Below are 18,438 nucleotides of genomic sequence, written 5' to 3'. Positions count from 1 at the left end.
CTTCCCATTCCCCGCTAAATCGGGCCGACCGTTTGGGGAGATTGCTCCTTAACTCCCCCAAATCACTTCGGATTTTGGAAACCAGCAGAGAAGCAAGAGGTAGCAAGAGCTCCAAAGAGAAGTGGAGGAAGATAGAGAGACCGGGTCAGAGAGCGCGCGCTGGCGAGCGAGAAACGAGAGGGACAGGGGCAAAGTGAGTGACCTGATTTTGGGGGTGACCGCCAGAGCGCGGCGCGAGCCCTCCCCCTCGGGATCCCGCGTCGGACCAGCAGCGCTGACGGACAGACAGACACCGCCCCCTGCCCCAGCGCCCACCTCCTCCCCGGCCGGCGGCCGACGGTGGACGCGGCGGCTAGCCGCGGGCAGGAGCCGGAGCCCGCGCCCGGAGGCGGGGTGGAGGGGGTCGGGGCTCGCGGCGTTGCACTGAAACTTTTCGTCCAACTTCTGGGCTGTTCTCGCTCCGGAGGAGCCGTGGTCCGCGCCGGGGCAGCCGAGCCGAGCGGAACCGGGAGAAGTGCTAGCTCGGGCCGGGAGGAGCCGCAGTCCGAGGAGGGGGAGGAGGAAGAAGAGAAGGAAGAGGAGAGGGGGCCGCGGTGGCGACTCGGCTCTCGGAAGCCGGGCTCATGGACGGGTGACGCGGCTGTGTGCACAGACAGTGCTCCAGCCGCGCGCGCGCCTCAGGCCCTGGCCCGGGCCTCGGCTCCGGGAGGAAGAGGCGCCCGCCTGGGCGCCGACGAGAGCGGGCCACCCCGCAGCCCGAGCCGGAGAGGGAGCGCGAGCCGCGCCGGCCCCGGCCGGGCCTCCGAAACCATGAACTTTCTGCTCTCTTGGGTGCATTGGAGCCTTGCCTTGCTGCTCTACCTCCACCATGCCAAGGTAAGCCGCCGTGCCCGCCTGGCGCCGCGGGCCGCTGCGAGCGCCTCTCCCGGCTGGGGACGTGCATGCGAGTGCGCGCGTGGGGGCTCAGTGCCCCACGCGGGTCCTTGGGCACCAGGCGCGCGGCTTCGCCTCTATCTTCATACGTGTAGGGGGAGGGGGCGCGCGCTAGGTGGGAGGGCACCGGGACAGAGTCTCACCGCCCACGCGGGCCCTGCCCACCCACCAGAGTTACCGCACGTAGGATCTGGGCCGACCAGCGGAGGGCGGGAGCCGGAGGAGGCAGCTGAGGGGGCTGGGCTTGCGCTGCCGCTGGCGGCTGAAGTTTGCTCCCGGCCGCTGGTCCCCGACGAACTGGAAGTCCGGGCAGCGGGGGCGGGAGCCGGAGCCCAGCGGGCGGGGGTGGGGGTGCTCGGACCTTGGACCGGGGGAGGGCAGAGAGCGTGGAGGAGGCAGGGTGCAGGCGAGAGAGGGTCTTGCTGTCACTGCCGCTCGATCTCTGCGGCCCTCGCCTCGAGTTGGGGAAAAGTTTTGGGGTGGATTGCCGCTGGGACCCCCCCTCTCCGCCGGGCCACCTGCGCCGCACTACCCCCGCCCATCCCAGCTCGCGTCCCGCTCGGTGCCCGCCCTCCCCCGCCCGGCTGGGCGCGCGCGGCGCGGAGCCGATTACATCAGCCCGGGCCTGGCCGGCCGCGTGTTCCCGGAGCCGCGGCGGCCCGAGCCGGGAACCCGGGGCGGCGAGCGGCGCCCCTCCCCCCGCCTGCCCTCCGCGGGAAGGTGACCTCTCGAGGTAGTGCCATGCAGAGGACCCGGAGAACCACCCCTATTCCCTCCCGCTGTCCCCAGCCCTTAACCCCCTCCTAGGAGGAATTTCCTAACGTCCCTTCCCCATTTCCTCTCTGCTCGAAGAGAAGCCCCTGCCACCTCTTTATTTTTTATTCCCCTCTGCTGAGAAGACCCATCTAACCTCTCTCCGGCCCCAGAGTCCGGGAAAAGAATGATCACTGTCAGGAGTCGGGCTGCCTGGGCCCAGCCGGGTGCTTTGTCGAGACTCAACCTAAAGTCCCGACTTGGTGACAGTCTGCTTCCCTCCCCTCCCCCACACTTCCGAGTGAGCTGTGCTTTAGCTTTTATGGGGGTGGCCTAAGGGAGGGTTTAAAGCGGGTCCTCATCCCACTTTACACTTTTTGGAAAAATGGTTTGAAATTTGCTGTGACATGGGCCGTGTGGGACTAGCTCTCCCCGAACCTTTGGAGGGAGCTCCTGCCAGCCTTGCAAACACACTTTGTTCTGGTGAAATGGGCGTTGGAGCAGGAGCAGGTGGTTTTTTCGGAACTCCAAACTTGCCCACCCACCTTGCTTCCCAAAACCACCTAAGGGATCCTTTTCCGCTCTTCCTTTAGCCACAGAATCCCCTTAGAGAGTGGCAGAAGGAAGGAAATGGGCTGGGGTCCCTGCTGCCACCCGGAGTTCCTCAGACCCTGGCACAAAGGCCTTGGCTCCAGGCCTCCAAGGGGGGGGGGGGGAGGGGGAGGAGAGGCCGCCTGGCCACAGTGTGACCTTCAGAGGCCCCCAGAGAAGGGCACCTGGCCCCTCCCCGCCCAGAACTGCCCCTCCCAGTGCCCCCTGGACTTGGAGGGGGTATGAAGTTTCTGACCCCTTTGCTCTTTGGGGCCCAGGAGGAGTGGAGGGCATAGGCAGAATGTTGGCAGAGGGAAGCCAGGGGGTGCCATGGAGATGGGTGAGGGGCTGAGGCAGAGACTCCAGGAGGGTCCCTGAGGGAACTGTAGGGGGAGACTCCAGCTGGGATCCTGGAAACTGTTATCTGACCTTGGCCCTGGAGGCAAGGCTGGGGGTCTGGGGTGTATTGGTGGGGGGGTGTGGGAAGGAGAGAGACAGACAGACAGACTCTCTGCAGAGTCTGCAGTTCTGTGGGCTAGAGCGCAACTCTGCTGCTCAGGATTTGCCCCAAAAGAGGGGCAGGTGGGGTGGGCAGTTGGTGACAACTGGAGACCCTCTGGAAGGGCTGGGAGAAGCCTTAGCCTGCGGGGTGCTGTCAGGTCCACATGGTTGGGCTAGTTGACCTTCACAGCTTCTGGGGAGGGGAGGAATGATCTGGTGGGGGTGGGGAAGGATGAGAGGCCTCAGGCCTAGGTAGTGCAGGGGGCCCCCTAGGGGTTGGGCAGTGCTAAGGCATAAAAGGCTTCCCTGGTTGCCTTTGAGGAAGGTGCCCAGCAGGTGAGAGGGACTTGGGACCCCCCTCCATCTGGGAGGGAGAAGAAACCAGGGAACAAGGTGGGAGCCTGAGGCTTGGGGCTTTGGAGATAAATTCATGCTCTAGGGAGATTGGTGCACAGGGAGAAATGGGGCCCTCCCCTCCCCCAGGGTTTCCTCCCCTGTTTTACCCTCTAGGCAACCTGTAGCTTTGCTAAGTATTCCTGAGGATAGAAGAGTTTGGACGGGGGAGGGTGCTTGGTGCCCTTCGGTCCTCTGTACCGCCCCCCCCCCAGCACCAGCGCACCCTGGTATTTGTTATGTCAGCAGGAGAAGGTCACCATGTTGTTTTTCTTGCCCCCAGTCCTTCCTTCCTGCCCCAGTCCAAATTTGTCCTCCTGTTTGACCTTAATACTTACCCGTGGCTTTGGACCAGGGAGTCAGGGGGGCTGAGAGACTTCACTTCTTTTAGCTCAGCAAGGGGCCAGTGAGGGCTGGGAAAGGGAAATGTGGGGGAGGGGCAGGGACCTGGGCAGCACAGCATTCTGGTGTTTTCCTCCTGTGTTTTGAGGCCCCCCCCCAATATCTGGTCAGTCTTTATCTTCCTTGGCTTCAGAACTGGAGCAGTCCAGGGGTGGTGCTTTGTGCTGTGGAGAGCCCCCGGAGGTGCCCTGCTCCATTCAGAAGCCCCGGAGAAGCCAGAGGCTGCGGGTTGGGAGGGACTTAAGGAGGGAGCAGGGGCGGGGTGGCTGGGTCTGTGCATCCCTGCTTCTGCCCATGCCCATTCTTCGTTCTTTGTTTTGTCTTCAGTGGTCCCAGGCTGCACCCATGGCAGAAGGAGAGCAGAAACCTCACGAAGGTAAGTCCCCCCCCCCACGCCCACCCCTGCACATGGATGGGGGGGGGGTCCCTTGATCCCCCAGGGGATGGGTGGGAAGGCTCAGTTCCTTCTCAGGTCTGTTGGGGTTTGGGTAGGGAAGGGGCACAGGAATCTGGGGATCTAGAATGGAGAAGGTGAGCTCCGGGAGATTAACCCTTCCATTCTGGAGGACTCTGTCTGTACTACTCAGACCATGGCTAGAAATAGGACTTATGGTCTTTTTCTTCTGCTCTTTCCAGTAAAATTTTATTTGGAGAGGGAGTTGCGAGCACAGACCAGGAAAACAAATAGTGTTCAAGGATCCCAGATGTCAGGGGAGGTGTCCCTTGTCCCCCCTGCTCCCAGGGGAGGATGGATACTCCATGTCACTTCCAACCCAGCCAGATTCCACCTGTGGGGTCTGTGTGGCAGAGGCTGTGACCCCTGCTGTCTAGATTGCTGGCTGTATACGAGCTGGAGGTACAGAGGGCCCAGGCTCATGGAACTCCCTCCCCCCACTTGGCATTCCTTTGGGGGTAGAGAGAGAAAGCCCTACAGCCTCCCCCTGCCCTCCTGGGGAGTAGGTTTGGGTGCTTGTGAACTTCCCTCTTGGTCCAGCAGAGGGCTGGCTGTAGCTCCCAGGAGCCCCGCCCCTCTGCCCAGCCTGAGTCTGCCTGCCTTTTGTTTGCCGTGGTTTGGAGTACAGATCCTCCCATTTCTCTAGGGATGCCCTGGCTCTCCCCACGACTGAATGTGGCCTCTGCTCCAGCCCGATGTGCCACTCCCCCAGCTCCCCACCTCTGAGAAGGGAAGGCCCTGGGGTCTTCCTCCAGGCGAGTTTCCCTGACCCAAATCCAGTGGCCCGGATGGTGGCCAGGGGCAGTGTTTCTACTCCCCAGGCTGGTGGTGATGCCTGGCCAGTTCTGCCTCCTTCCTCACTCAGGAGCCCTTTCCTTGACCCAAGGCCTGGCTTCCCCGCCTGTGCCACTGACAGGCCTCTGCTCCCAGGGTGCACCCACCCCGCCTCAGCCTCCAGTGGTCTCTCTCTGAGGTCTGGGAGAGGCAAGACAAATGGTCTTTGTTTGCTGGGGTAAAGGTTGTCTTAGAGAAATAAAGAAAACCACAAAGCCTGAATTGGAGTGTATGTGCGCCCATGCCTGAGCAGAAGCAGGACAGCTTTCCTTGGAGGTATTGGCTGGGGTGCGAAGGGTGTGGTGAAGTCACCCCCCTCTACCTCCTGTGGGCCTTGAGGATTCCAGGGAGCTTTTCCAAGGAATTCCCACCCTGGATCTTTTTACCGTCAGCTACCAACTCCCATGACCCAGGCCACACTGTTCTGCCATCCTGTCCTTGTGGCCCTGAAGTCTTGGCCACCTCTATCCCCAGCCACGACGAAGTGTCAGGGCAAGAATTCTTGATTAGTCATCTTCTTCAATATAGACTTGGCTTACAAAAGGACTTCTTCAGATCCCTGGTCTTGTTTATACTCTTTTTGATGACGCTTGATCCTAACCCTTGTAGCGGTGGGGAATTCTGTGCCCATTGTCTGGATGGGGAAGCAGAGACCTCAGGCAAGGCCAAGGACTGGCTTGGGAGCCCCCACTGTTTTCCTTCCTGTTTTCACACGTATAGCCTCCCCACTTCCCCTCAGCTCCTCACATTCTCCCTAATCCACTATATATACCCCCCTCCCCAGCACCCAGGCTCATCTTCCTTCACCCCTCTGGAGGGAGGAGTGAGGAGAGGCTCAGCTATGGCCTCTGGGGAGAGGTAGCTGGGGGTATGCCCTCCAGATGTCTTGGTGGGGTTCTAACCTTGTGTCACCTGGGCTGAGAAAAGGGCGCTTGTTCTTAGGGCTGGAGATGGAAGGCAAAACCCTACACTTCAACCTCTGTTTCAGTGTCTTTAGAGATCAGCCCAACCCACTTACACAGATGTGCAGAGTCTGAGGCCTAGAGAGGGAGGAACTGTCCCAAGGTCACACCAAGTCCTGGCCAGAGCCCAGGCTTCCTCGCTGGCTGGGTGCTGCTTCTTCCCTTCTATTCAGGGGAAACTCATTTCAGGGACAGGATTGCTCTGTGGTGGTGGTGGAGGGGTGATGGGGAGTGGCAGGCCAGGCCAGGCCACAGTTTGGAGTAGTCATTCAGAGTCCTGACTTTATTTATTCTCAGGGGCCCTACCTCTGTGGCCCAGAATTACCCCTTCATGCTCCGGTGCACCCCAGGCTCCACGGCCAGCCTGGGAAGTTGTCTTTACCCTGGTCTCCCTCCAGATCAGCTTCTAGAAACGCTCCGTGACTGCAGTGGCGGCACCATTTTTTCCATGATGCAAGCAGTTTGCCCTCCTGGGTGGGGTTATCGGTGGCTGGCAGGGCCAGCACAGTGTTCCCGCCCATAGCCACCTGCTGTGTCTAGGCAGACCCAACCCCTGTGCCGATGCCCACCACCTCCTCAGCCCGAGTCTGGGGAGGGGGTCTGGCAGGTGGCAAAGTGCCCCCTGATGTTTCCCCTCTGTTTCACAGGATGTTGGCTTGGGAAGGCTTTGATGTCAGAGGTGACTTTAACTCTGTTACTTACTGGCAGTGTGGCCTTGGGGCCAGTTACTCAGCCTCTGTAAGCCTCTAGTTCCCCATTTGTAAAATGGGGGCTCCTACTAGAACCTCAGAGTACCATGGGGGGGAGAAGTGTTTGGGGTGACATCTGTGGACTCCTGTACACAGTGCCCAGCACATAAGAAGTGCTCAGTAAGTGGTTGTCGGTTAATGGTATGGCAGTTGGAGGGACATGGAGAGCGGGTTTGCCAAGCTGGCTGCTCCTCCTTTCACGGGAAGCTTAGAGACTCCCAACAGGTATACTCATACTCAGACTGTCCTCTGGCATCAAGGTTGACCTAGGGATTGGCTTGGCTGTCATGGCGAGGCAAGGGGATCAGATGTGGCAGGCTGACTGCCTTAGAACCTGACAGTGCCATGTGATCTTTGGAGTGAAAACAGGCCTTCATCAGTGTTGGTCGTGGAAAGCTAGGAAAGGACTTAACCCACAGCCAAGAGACTTAAGTTAGATTTTCAGAAGGACTATAGTGGGTACCTCTCACAGAAAAGAGCGGCCTTACAGAGCTGGGTGGAGAGAAAGGCCGGCCACCTCTTACATGACCTGCTGGGCTCATGTGTCACCCCCTGCCATGCAGTGGTGAAGTTCATGGACGTCTACCAGCGCAGCTACTGCCGTCCAATTGAGACCCTGGTGGACATCTTCCAGGAGTACCCTGATGAGATCGAGTACATCTTCAAGCCGTCCTGTGTGCCCCTGATGCGGTGTGGGGGCTGCTGCAATGATGAGGGTCTGGAGTGTGTGCCCACCGAAGAGTTCAACATCACCATGCAGGTGGGCACCTGCGGGGAGCGGGGGAGGGGCTGCGGGGGGGGGCATTAGGCTTTGCCAACAGGTGGTCCCCGGCCCTCTCCTGGGCAGCTCTCGAAGGGAGGAGCCAGGCTTGCCTTGCCCAGCTCTCGCCCCTGAGTCAGTCAAGGGGAGATGTGGAGGTCTTACCCTCTTTGGAGAAAAAGGTGCTTGCATTTCTCAGTCCAGGTCTCCAGCAAGCCCCGACCACCTCCTCCTCCTCCCTGACCTCTGTCCCCTGAGCTCAGGAGGGGGCTGACACCTATGACAGGAGTCCCTCCCTTCCTCTCTAGGAGGGAGAGAGCCCTCCCTCCCTGGGGGCTCTGTTTGGGAAGCTGGATGAGCCTGGTCTGTGGAGAGTTTAAAAAGCCAGTCGTTTGGTACTGCCTGGTGATGGGGCACATCTCAGCCTGGATGGGGCTGGAGGGAACTCTGAGACCCCAGGGAGGAGTGGGTGGCTCTTGGGTAGCTACTGGAGGTAGGGTGAGGCCTGGAGGGGATAAGAGGAGGGGAGGGATGGGGAGTGGCAAGAACCCAGGACCCAAATTCCCAGCCTGGCCAACCCTGCAGCCATGTCTGCCCTCAAGAGAAGCAGGGGCTCCTCAAGATCAGCAGGGCGGGGGGAGTTGGGGTGGGCCTGAGGCTCTTTCTGGTAGAGCCCCTGGTCCCCCCGTACTTCCACCACCCTTCCCTGCTCTGTAGAACCCCTGGGTGCTGAGTGGCAGGAGCCATGGGGTCTCCCACCTGGGTATGGCTGGCTGGGTCACTAACCGCTGTGATCTGCTTCCTTTCCCTCCAGATTATGCGGATCAAACCTCACCAAGGCCAGCACATAGGAGAGATGAGCTTCCTACAGCACAACAAATGTGAATGCAGGTAAGGATGGAGTCACGGAGTCATTCATTCAGTGAATGGCTGCTGAACGAATTCAGGGGGCCCACTCTGGGCCAGGGTTAAGTACGTTCCACTTGTTAGCCCATTTCCACCTTCCAACTGTGTAACTGTGGGCATTTCGATATTACTTCAATGTGCCTCGGTTTCCACATCTGTAAAATGGGCACAATAATAGTATGTACTGCCTAGCATTGTTAATAAGGATTAAATGAGTTATTATATGTCAAGAGATTAAAACTGTACTGATGTATCATAAATACTATGTTAAGTTTTTATTATTATTATTATTGTTCTTGTTACCATCACCATCTGAACTCCTCTCTGTTTTGTTCTTTTCTCTTTCTCTACCCACTGCAGACCAAAGAAAGATAGAGCAAGGCAAGAAAAGTAAGTGGCCATGACTTTTGCTCTTCTCCCTCTACTTGGCTGGTTGTCTTGTTTTGGGGCTCTTGGCTTCCTCTCTCAGGGGGGTCTGATGGCTTCACTGGGTCTGAGAGTTGGTTTCATGGGGACTTGTGGTGGCAGCAATGGGATGGAGCAAACTCTAGGATTATGGCTCTAGAACAACTGACAAAACCCAGCCTGGTGCCTGGAACTTCCTTTGGAAGAGACGATGCATCTCCGGGCCATTCCCGGCCAGGACTTGCGGTCTTGGTGTGTCGGGGGCCGTCGTGGATGCTGGCTCCCGGGCCTGCTCTAGCCTCCTGTCACCCATGGCAGGGAGAGGGAGTGGGTGGCAGAGAGGCCAGCTTTTGTGTGTTAGAGGAAATGGCCTCTTTTGGTGGCTGCAGTGGTGGTGCGGTTGGATTTGGGGCCAGCTGGGGTGTTTTCTTGGTGCATGCCCTCCTGCGGGAGTGAGGCAGGCCAGAGATGCTCAACCCCCTTGGCCAGGGAGAAAGAGGTGAATGTTGGCCATTTCCTGAGGCTTTCAGTTGCTCAGTGTGGAGGGTCAGGTCAGGATAGAGCAGTGGGTGAGGTCTGGCAGCGGTGATCCTTCAAGACAGGGCGAGCAGCTGGCACGGGAGAGAGCCTGCAGGGGAAGAGACTGAGAGAGAGCACCTTTGCCCTTCCCCACCCATCATCCTGTCTGCCCCCAATGCTCTGGTGACATTGAAGCCCCCTAGGCCTCAACCCCTTGCCTCTTCCCTAAGTCCCCAACTTCAGGATTGCTGAGCAGTGATTGGGGACAGGAGGCTCAGAGGGAGAGAGAGTGTGTCTGTGCCCGTGTGAGTGAAGACCTTCCTTCCTCCAGAACTTTCTCCCGAGAGGGAACAGACTTGCCCTCTCCTCCATCCCTTCCCCTTCATTTCTCCCATGTGGCAGCCATCCTGAGGGGCATTCTCTGGGGCTGGGCAGGTGTGGAGAGGGCTGGTTCCCTTGAGGGGGACAGGCTTCAGCTTGCTGCCCTTGCCTGTTCCCCAAACGCCTGCCTTGCCCACAGGGAGAGTGGGGTTTCGCCTGGGCTCCGAAGGGAGTCTGGTGAGATGGTGTAGCAGGCTTTGACAGGCTGGGGAGAGGACGCTTCGCCAAGTGCCGCCCAGGCCCCCCTCCCCACACCTCCCTAACTCCCACCCCACCCTGCTGCCTGCATGGGGCCCCGCCTCTCAGCCCAGGTTATGGCTGGGCTGGCTGGCGCCTTTCATGTGCCACCCTTGGTTTTGCGCCAGCTCCCAAGATAGCTGCTCCCCTACACTGGGATTCACAGAGGCAGGGCCCCTGGAGGGACCCCTCGCCCTGGTACTTGGAAATGAAGGCAGAAGGTGCCTGGAGTACAGCCTGCACCCCCTTCTCTCGCCCCCCATCGAGTCAGGTCTCTGACCTTCTCCCCAAACTCTGGCCTACCTCTTACGGCCCCTGACCTTCAGGGTCAGACTTGTTCAGGGATGCTGGGCAGAGAGCCTGCCCTCTAGGCTTTGCCCCCTGCCTGGGAGCAGGAGACACCATGAGCGTGGAGGCCTGTGGGTCCGGTGCCCTCCACCCAGCCTCTGATCCCCACCCCCTACACAGCCTTGCTAGGAGCTGGGTTTGCCTCCCCACCCCCTACAGGGTAAAGTGAAAAGAAGGCACCATTGAGTGCCTGCCGCCCCGGCCCATCCCGCGTGCGTGCACGTGTGCAAGCTCTTCCTCGTGCCTCGGAACGTGTCCTGTGTCCTGCCCTCCTCACTGCTTCCTTTCCTCTCCCCTACCCCCTTGGCTTTCTCTCTGTCTGTCTCTGTTTTTTTATTTTCCAGAAAATCAGTTCGAGGAAAGGGAAAGGGGCAAAAAAGAAAGCGCAAGAAATCCCGGTATAAATCCTGGAGCGCGTACGTGGTGCCACCGCTGTCTCGTTTCCCGGAGCCTCCCCAGCCCCCAATCAAACTCCCACCTGCAGGACCCTGGAACCCTGCCTCCCTCCTGCTCCCCTTCCCTGGCTCCCGTCCTCCATCTTCCCTAGTGTCTCTCTCTCACTCTCACTCCACTAATTGGCACCGATGGGTAGATGTGGTGGTGGCATTGCTGGTCCAGGGTTGGGGGTGGGCGGGTGGGCAGAGTGGGCCTGGAGGATTCAGGGAGGGGCCTCTGGCTTGGCTGGGCACCGCCTTTCCCTCACCCACTGGGCACTGGTGGCGGGCCCATGTTGGCACGGGTGCCGGGCGCTGATGCCTGCTCACCCAACTGGTTTCCACTGCTCTAGGCTTCCGCACTTCTCTGGAAGCTGGGGGGCGGGGGTGGGGAGGGCAGACGTGGCGTGAGGAAGGGGCGTGGATGAGGTGAGGCAGCTCGTTGTTGGCTGAAGGAGGATGTGGTGTCAAACACCACTGCGGCCCCTCCTTGTGGACTTGGGGCCTCTGGAGGAGAGCCCCCTATTCCAGCCCAACCCATGGCACCCACAGAAGCCTTCCCGTAGGGTGGCCTCTTCCTCTGGGTTTGAGGCTGTGGGGGACCCTTTGGCCACCAGTGGCCTGGCCTGTGGACCCTGCCTCTGGGCCTAGCCTGCCGTCACTCCCTGCTTCAGCCCCCCTCTGGTGGAGGGGCCTGGGCGTGAGCCCTCGCACAGGGAGGAGGTGGCCCCGATTGCCGTCCCCAGCAGGTGGAGAGTCAAGGTGTGCTTTTTCGGGGGTGGTGGCCGTTGGGGCCCCGTGGCCCAAGACTTGCACTTGTGCCCGTGGGACAGCGCTGCCCCTTACGGCAGCCCTGTCCTTGCATTCTGCCCGTGTGCGTCCGCCTCTTCCTGCGGGCAGGCTTCCTAGCCAGTGCTGCCTCTTTCCGCCGCTCTCTCTTGTCTTCCGCTGTGGCGTCGGATCCTTCCAGGGCGTGGAAGGGTGTGGGGCCCGTGAGCTGGGTGGGGTGCAGCTGCCGACCTGGTAGGGGGTGTTGCATGGATTTTTTTCTCTCTCTCTGCTGACGCTCTAGCTTAGATGTCTTTCCTTTTGCCTTTTGCAGTCCCTGTGGGCCTTGCTCAGAGCGGAGAAAGCATTTGTTTGTACAAGATCCGCAGACGTGTAAATGTTCCTGCAAAAACACAGACTCGCGTTGCAAGGCGAGGCAGCTTGAGTTAAACGAACGTACTTGCAGGTTGGTTCCCAGAGGGCGAGCAAGTCAGAGAGGGGCTTTGCACAGAGATGGGGAGAGAGAGAGAGAGCGCGAGAGCGAGCGAGCACGCACCTGAAAGGGGCCAGCTGCTTGCTCAGCTTCTAGCTGCTTGCCTGGTGACTGCCGCCTTCTCTGCTCGCGGGGCCCCTGCGCTGGGCAGCGGGTGCTGGCCGGCCTGCCAGGGCCAGTTCAGAGCTTGCCCTGGTTGTGTGAGTGGGCAGGCCAGTGTGGCTTCCTGTGGTGGTGTGGACGCAGGCTGAGTGTTGTGTCCTGTGGTCCTGCTCGTAGTGGCTGTTGGTTCTGACGTCGTGATTCCTACCTTTGCTGCTAATAGGGAGGGCCCTTCCCGGCGTGGGGGGATGCTGCCTCTACAAAGCGCAAACACTCGGGGGCCTCGCCACCGCCTCTGAGGTCTGCACTGCTGGGTTTCTCATTCCCTCAGTGTCTCTCCTTGGGGACAGGGCTTGAGTTCATCCTCAGACTGGGGTCCTGGAGGGTGTGGGCTCTGCCTGTTGGTTTAGGGCAGATAGGAGATTTAACATCAGGGGACGCTAGATACCTTAATACTCCAGTCATCACGGCGACAACCCCAAACAGCCCACCTATTTCCAAATGCCCCTAGGATGGGTGGAGGGAGGGAGCCACACCCATTCTCCTAATATTAGGCTGTGAGCTCCTCACACCTGGGCCTAAGTTTTATTCATCTGTGTGACCCCCCCCCACCCAGGCATCTGTGCCTCTGTCCCTTGTTCACACCTGGGACCAAGGAAGTGTCAAGTGCGTGAGTGAATACATGACTGAGTTCAGGGGTGAGGGCAAGAGCACGGGGCCGTGACAGGTGGCTGGCAATCTTTTGATGCCTCACTGGTGTTTATACCCGTCTGGCCTGTGCTCAAAGGTAGGGAGACCTCTGGGCCAGCGTAAGCTTCACCCAGGAAGGAGAGGCTTTTATGGGGATTCCCGGGCAGGGCCAGGGTGCCCCCAGCTAGTCCAGATGTCCCATTGGTTAACAGGGTCCTTGGAGTGTAGCTCTCTCCCCTGTCTCCCGTGTTCCTGTGGCTTGTGAGTGTCAGGGAGGCTGGGGATCAGCCCTGGGGGTGTTATGTGGGTTCTGTCTGTCTTGGCGGTACGTGAAGGCAGGAAGTGTACACTAGTGCTGGGGTGGGGGCTCTGCCTCACCCCAGGGCTGGTTGAGGGGTCTCCACATCTCCCAGGAGCCTCAGAGAAGATAAGGGATTTGCCATTTTAGGGTTACCACGGTGATCATTCTGCAGAGATGGGATGGGGGATGTCTGCAGTGACCTGGGGGCTAACTGAAGTTGCCCGAACCCATCCTCTCACCTGGCTGTATGGGGGAATTTCAGTCCTCAAATAGGAGGCTTAGGATCCCCATTCCTAGGCTCTCAGAAGGGCAGGGCCTGCTCTGACCTCTCTTCAAGTGGGGAGGGTAAAAGACGAGCAACCCAGGTGCAGGGGCATGATGGGAAAGTTCTAGGAGTCCCCTCTGCCTCCCCCACCCTAAGTTAAATAGCATATTGGAAAGGAAAGGCAGCCTGGTACCTGGGGCCTGCAGCTGAGGCCCGGACGGTGGGCATGGCGAGGGGAGGTGTGTCCCTCACCTTCCCAGGGCCCCAAGCCCTGCTGGCTCCACCTCTCTTGGGAGCCTCACTTCCCCAGCTTCCTGGCCTGCTTGGCCTCTGCACAGGCCCTATCCTTTGCTTTCCCAACTTGCTCCCCCAAACCAGCACCATAGGGACTGCACTGAAACATCTCCTTCTGCAGGGACGCTTTGCTGATTAACTTGGTCCAACTTTGCTCACCTATCAGCTCTTAAATGTCAAGTAGGGACTGTTCTTTGGGACGTGTTCATTTGTTACTTGTGATGAGATGTCATTCTGTCTTTGTCTTGTCTCAACTAGATTGTAAACTCCAGAGGGCAGACTGGGAGCCCCGGACGTAGCTGCCACTCTCCCAGAGGCAGGACCGCGCTTTCTCTGTCCTCTCCCCTGCTGGCCTCGGGCTGCAGGAAGGGGAGGCTACAGCCTCCCCACCGGGGCTCCTCCCCTGGCCCTAACCCCCAGCCTCTGTTTCCCGTTCTCTGCAGATGTGACAAGCCAAGGCGGTGAGCCGGGTGGGAGGAAGGAGCCTCCCTCAGGGTTTCGGGAACGAGACGTCTCACCAGGAAAGACTGACACAGAATGACCCATAGCCGCTGCCCCTGCACCACCACCACCATCAACAGAACAGTCCTGAATCCAGAAACCTGACATGAAGGAAGAGGAGGCTGTGCGCAGAGCACTTTGGGTCCGGAGCGCAAGACTCTGGCAGAAGCATTCCCGGGCGGGTGACCCAGCACGGTCCCTCTTGGAATTGGATCGCCATTTTATTTCTCTTGCTGCTAAATCACCGAGCCCGGAAGATTAGAGAGTTTTATTTCTGGGATTCCTGTAGACACACCCACCCACATACATACGTTTATATATATATATAAAATATATAAAAATAAATATATATATTTTATATATATATATAAAATATATATATTCTTTTTTTTAAATTAACATTGCTAATGTTATTGGTGTCTTCACTGGATGTATTTGACTGCTGTGGACTTGAGTTGGGAGGAGAATGTCCCCACCCAGATCCTGACAGGGAAGAGGATGGAAGGAGAGACTCTGGCATCATCTTTTTATCCCTCTTAGGGAAGCCGGGGTCCCCTTCCCTGCCTGGGAACGCGCAAGGCCAGGGCACGGGGGCAAATTTGGCCTGCTTTTGGAAACACCGACAAACCCAGCCCTGGCCCCGAGCCTCTATCCCGAGTCAAACGGACAGAAAGACAGGCAACAGGTACAGGGCGTGAGGACGCTGGCTCTGACCAGGAGTTTGGGGGAGCCTCGGGACACTGCTGTGCTTTGGAGAACCCCTCCACGTGCTGCATGGGCATCTTGCCCCCAGGGGCACTGCCTGGAAGATTCAGGAGTCTGGGCAGCCTTCACCTTCTCTCACCCGCTTCTGAGATGCCCAGGAGGCCACTGACATGCCTTGGCAAAGAGAAGAGAGACGTTGGTGGAGGAAGGGCTGCCCAGTGACAGCTCGTCCTCCGAGGGAAGGGCCTCCTGCCTTGGCCCTCTCCCAGCTTTGCTTCCCGGGCGCAGCCCAGGAGGGCCCAATGTCCTCAGACCATTGAAACCACTAGTTCTGTCCCCCCAGGAGACCTGGCTGTGTGTGTGTGAGTGGTTAACCCACCTCCATCCCCCAACCCGACCCTTCCTGCGGCATAGAGAGACAGGGCAGGGTCCCCGTGCCCACCCTGGAGGCAGAGAAAAGAGAAGTGTTTTATATATGGTACTTATTTAATATGCCCTTTTAATTAGAAATTAAAACAGTTAATTTAATTAAAGAGTAGGGTTTTTTTCAGTATTCTTGGTTAATATTTAATTTCAACTATTTATGAGATCTATCTCTTGCTGTCTCGCTCTCTCTTATTTGTACTGGTCTTTGTGTATAAAATTCCTGTTTCCAATCTCTCTTGCTCTGATCGGTGACAGTCACTAGCTTGTCCTGAACAGATATTTAATTTTGCTAACACTCAGCTCTGCCCTCCCCTTTCCCTTGGCTCCCCACCACACATTCCTTTGAAATAAGGTTTCAATATACATCTACATACTATATATATATTTGGCAACTTGTGTTTGTGTGTGTATATATATATATATATATATATATATGTTTATGTATATATGATTCTGATAGACATTGCTATTCTGTTTTTTATATGTAAAAACAAAACAAGAAAAAATAGAGAATTCTACATACTAAATCTCTCTCCTTTTTTAATTTTAATATTTGTTATCATTTATTTATTGGTGCTACTGTTTATCCGTAATAATTGTGGGGGAAAAAGATATTAACATCACATCTTTGTCTCTAGTGCAGTTTTTCGAGATATTCCGTAGTACATATTTATTTTTAAACAACAACAAAGAAATACAGATATATCTTAAAAAAAAGCATTTTGTATTAAAGAATTTAATTCTGATCTCAAAGCTCCTCCTGGTTTCTCCTTCTCCATTGAATCTTTGTTCCAGACTTCCTCCTGCCCCCTTTCCCTCCTCCCATGGGAAACATGGCATTTGCCTGAGGTCTGGGAAAGGGGTTCCAGGTGTGTAGGATATGGGGTGACCCACCTCATCGTGCTGGGGGCCAGAGTCTTTCCATTCTGGCTGGGCCCGTCCTGGGGGAGCTCGTTCATCTTCTGCCATCTGTGGAAGTGGGGGAGGGAGAGACAGCTCCTTAGATAGGAGCCAAGGGCCCTGCAATGAGTAGAGCTGCCTTCAGGAGTCATGTGATCCAGGCAATGTCCCTTGTCAGGGAAGGAACTGGCCATGTCTCTGAGCTTGTTTCCCAGATGACAGGAGGGGGCTGGGTTTGGCTCTGGAGCCTTGGCTACAACAGGCCGGGAATGGGAAGGGGGTGCTTGTGTGGGGCCTGTACCCGCAGGGTGTAAATTAGTTTTACATAGTAGTCCTGGAGTTCCTTGAGCCTCTGGAAGGTGGGCCCACAGTTCCGCTTGCCCCTGAGGGGACTCCCTGCCCTGCCTTGCTGCGTAGGCCCAGCTCTCCTGCAGGCCCGGGGAAGGTGGAAGCTGTCTGGGTCTTTGGCATTTATGAACAGTGCTTCCAAATCCACTTCTCTAGCCTCTTTTATTCCTTCAAACCATATTTATTGGGCCACCAGCCATCGTGCCGGGGCAAGGGATGCTGTTATGAATAAGACACAATTCCACCCCTCAAGGATCTGGTGAGGGTGGGTGAGGAGACACAGAACTATAAATCCACAAATAGAAAAATACATAAATTATGATGGGGGCATTTGATCCAGCTTGGGAGTGGAGATGGACTGGGGGTGGTGGAGTCTGGGAGGTCTGCTCATTATATTACCTTTAGGCTGCCCCTTAAAGAGTGCGAAGGAGAAGACAGAACGTGGAGGAGCGGGTGGAAGGGTTGAAGCCGACATCCCAGGCAGAAGGGGCAGTGTGAGCAAAGGCGTGGTGGGAGGACTCAGGCAGGGAGTGGGTGAGGGGATGAAGGTGGGAGAGAGAGGCAGGAATAGCCCTTGCCTGCTGCACCCACGGCGCCAAGAGCCTATGACCTGGGGATGAACAGAAGTTGAGGGGTTTTAAACAGGGAGCACCCCTGCAGGGAGGTGGTTGTAATCCTCCTGTGGGAGACACCCTGAGGAGGGTAGCGGTGACTTCGGTGGCTGATCAGGGAGGGCACCCCCTGCCTCTCCTGGCCACACTGGGTGGGGGGGGGGCATGGGAGGTGAGGTTCCTGCCCTCGTGCAGCTTTGGTTCTAGTTAAGTGCTCATTTTCCAAGCACTTTCCACCTGTGGCTCTTCCGCTGGTTAACACAATCCACACGACCTATGAGGTCGGGGCTCTTGTCATCCCAAGTGGATATTTGCCTGAGCCTCCAACTGGCCTCCCAGATTCTTCTCTCTCCTGCATTCTCATCAGCCAGAGTGAGCCTGTTAAAATGTGAGCTGAATCATATTACCTTTTGGCTCAAAACCCTGCAGACTCCGTTTTATTCGGCGAAAGAAGCCGAAGTCCATACAATGGCCTTAAAAGGCCCTGCACCATCTGTGTTGCCTTGATCTCCCCAACTCAATGACCTCTGACCCCACCTTGGCCACTCGGCTCCAGCCACACTGGCTTCTCTGTTCCTCGCGGGTGTGCTCCCACCTCAGGGCCTTTGCACGTGCGGTCCTCTCTTCCTAGAGTGCTCTTCCCCCAGATGTGGCATGCATGGCTCTCTCACCTTCAAGTTTTGTTACCGTCTCAGCAAGGCTGCTTGACTATTGCATTTACAATCAACACCCTGCACTTGGGGTCCTCTTTTCACCATCCTTCTTTTTTTCCCATAGCACATGCCACCATCTAACATACTCTAGAACAGGTCTGTCCAATAGAACTATGATGTGAATGAACCATGTATGTAATTTAAAGTGTTCTCTGAGCCAGATGTTAAAAGGTAAAAAGAAACAGGTGACGTTTAATTTAATCATATATTTTACTTAACCCCAACATATCTAAAATATCATCCCAACATCGAATCAATATAAAAATGATTAATGAGAGATTTTATGTTTTTCGGTACTAAGTCTTCGAATCTGATGTGTATTTTGCTTTCATCAAACTTCTCAATTGGGAGTAGCAACATGTCAAGTATGCAGTATACATATGAGGCTGGTGCCTACCATTCTGGACAGTGTAGCTTTAAAATTTACCCCTCCTCTTATTTCCCCCACTACTAGAATGCAAGCAATGTGAGGGCAGAGATTTTTATCTGTCTGGGTTCAATGTTGTACATTGTATCTCCAGCTCCTAGAACGTGCCTGGGACATGCTCAATAAACATTTGTTATCTGACTGACATTGTTGAAACTGAGGCCTGGTGACTGAGGGTTTGTTTTATCCCAAGACTATGGAGGTAGGTGATGGCTGGCACTGGTGAGAGTGGTGGGTAGACAGGCTTTTTGACAGGTGGGGACTTGAGCAGGACTGGGTGAGGAGCGGGGAAATCAGAGTTGGTGGTGGGGATGAGGAACAGAGAGGCCTCT

General features: G+C 56.8%; 1 protein-coding gene across 1 annotated transcript; it reads left to right on the top strand.

Annotated features, from left to right (window-relative positions):
- Positions 1–207: 207 nt before the first annotated feature.
- Positions 208–15,634, top strand: VEGFA (vascular endothelial growth factor A; the record flags this gene model as incomplete). Its single annotated transcript, XM_061197438.1, has 8 exons — positions 208–876; positions 3,901–3,949; positions 7,136–7,332; positions 8,147–8,223; positions 8,599–8,628; positions 10,473–10,544; positions 11,665–11,796; positions 13,919–15,634. Coding segments are annotated over 8 exons (1,248 nt in total), but the record flags the coding sequence as incomplete, so codon positions are not given.
- Positions 15,635–18,438: the final 2,804 nt, after the last annotated feature.

Source organism: Eubalaena glacialis, chromosome 7 (assembly GCF_028564815.1).
Source record: "Eubalaena glacialis isolate mEubGla1 chromosome 7, mEubGla1.1.hap2.+ XY, whole genome shotgun sequence".
Classification (NCBI taxonomy): Eukaryota; Metazoa; Chordata; class Mammalia; order Artiodactyla; family Balaenidae; genus Eubalaena; species Eubalaena glacialis.
The sequence above is the reverse complement of the archived record's forward strand: the minus strand, read 5'-3'. Positions and strand labels throughout refer to the sequence as shown.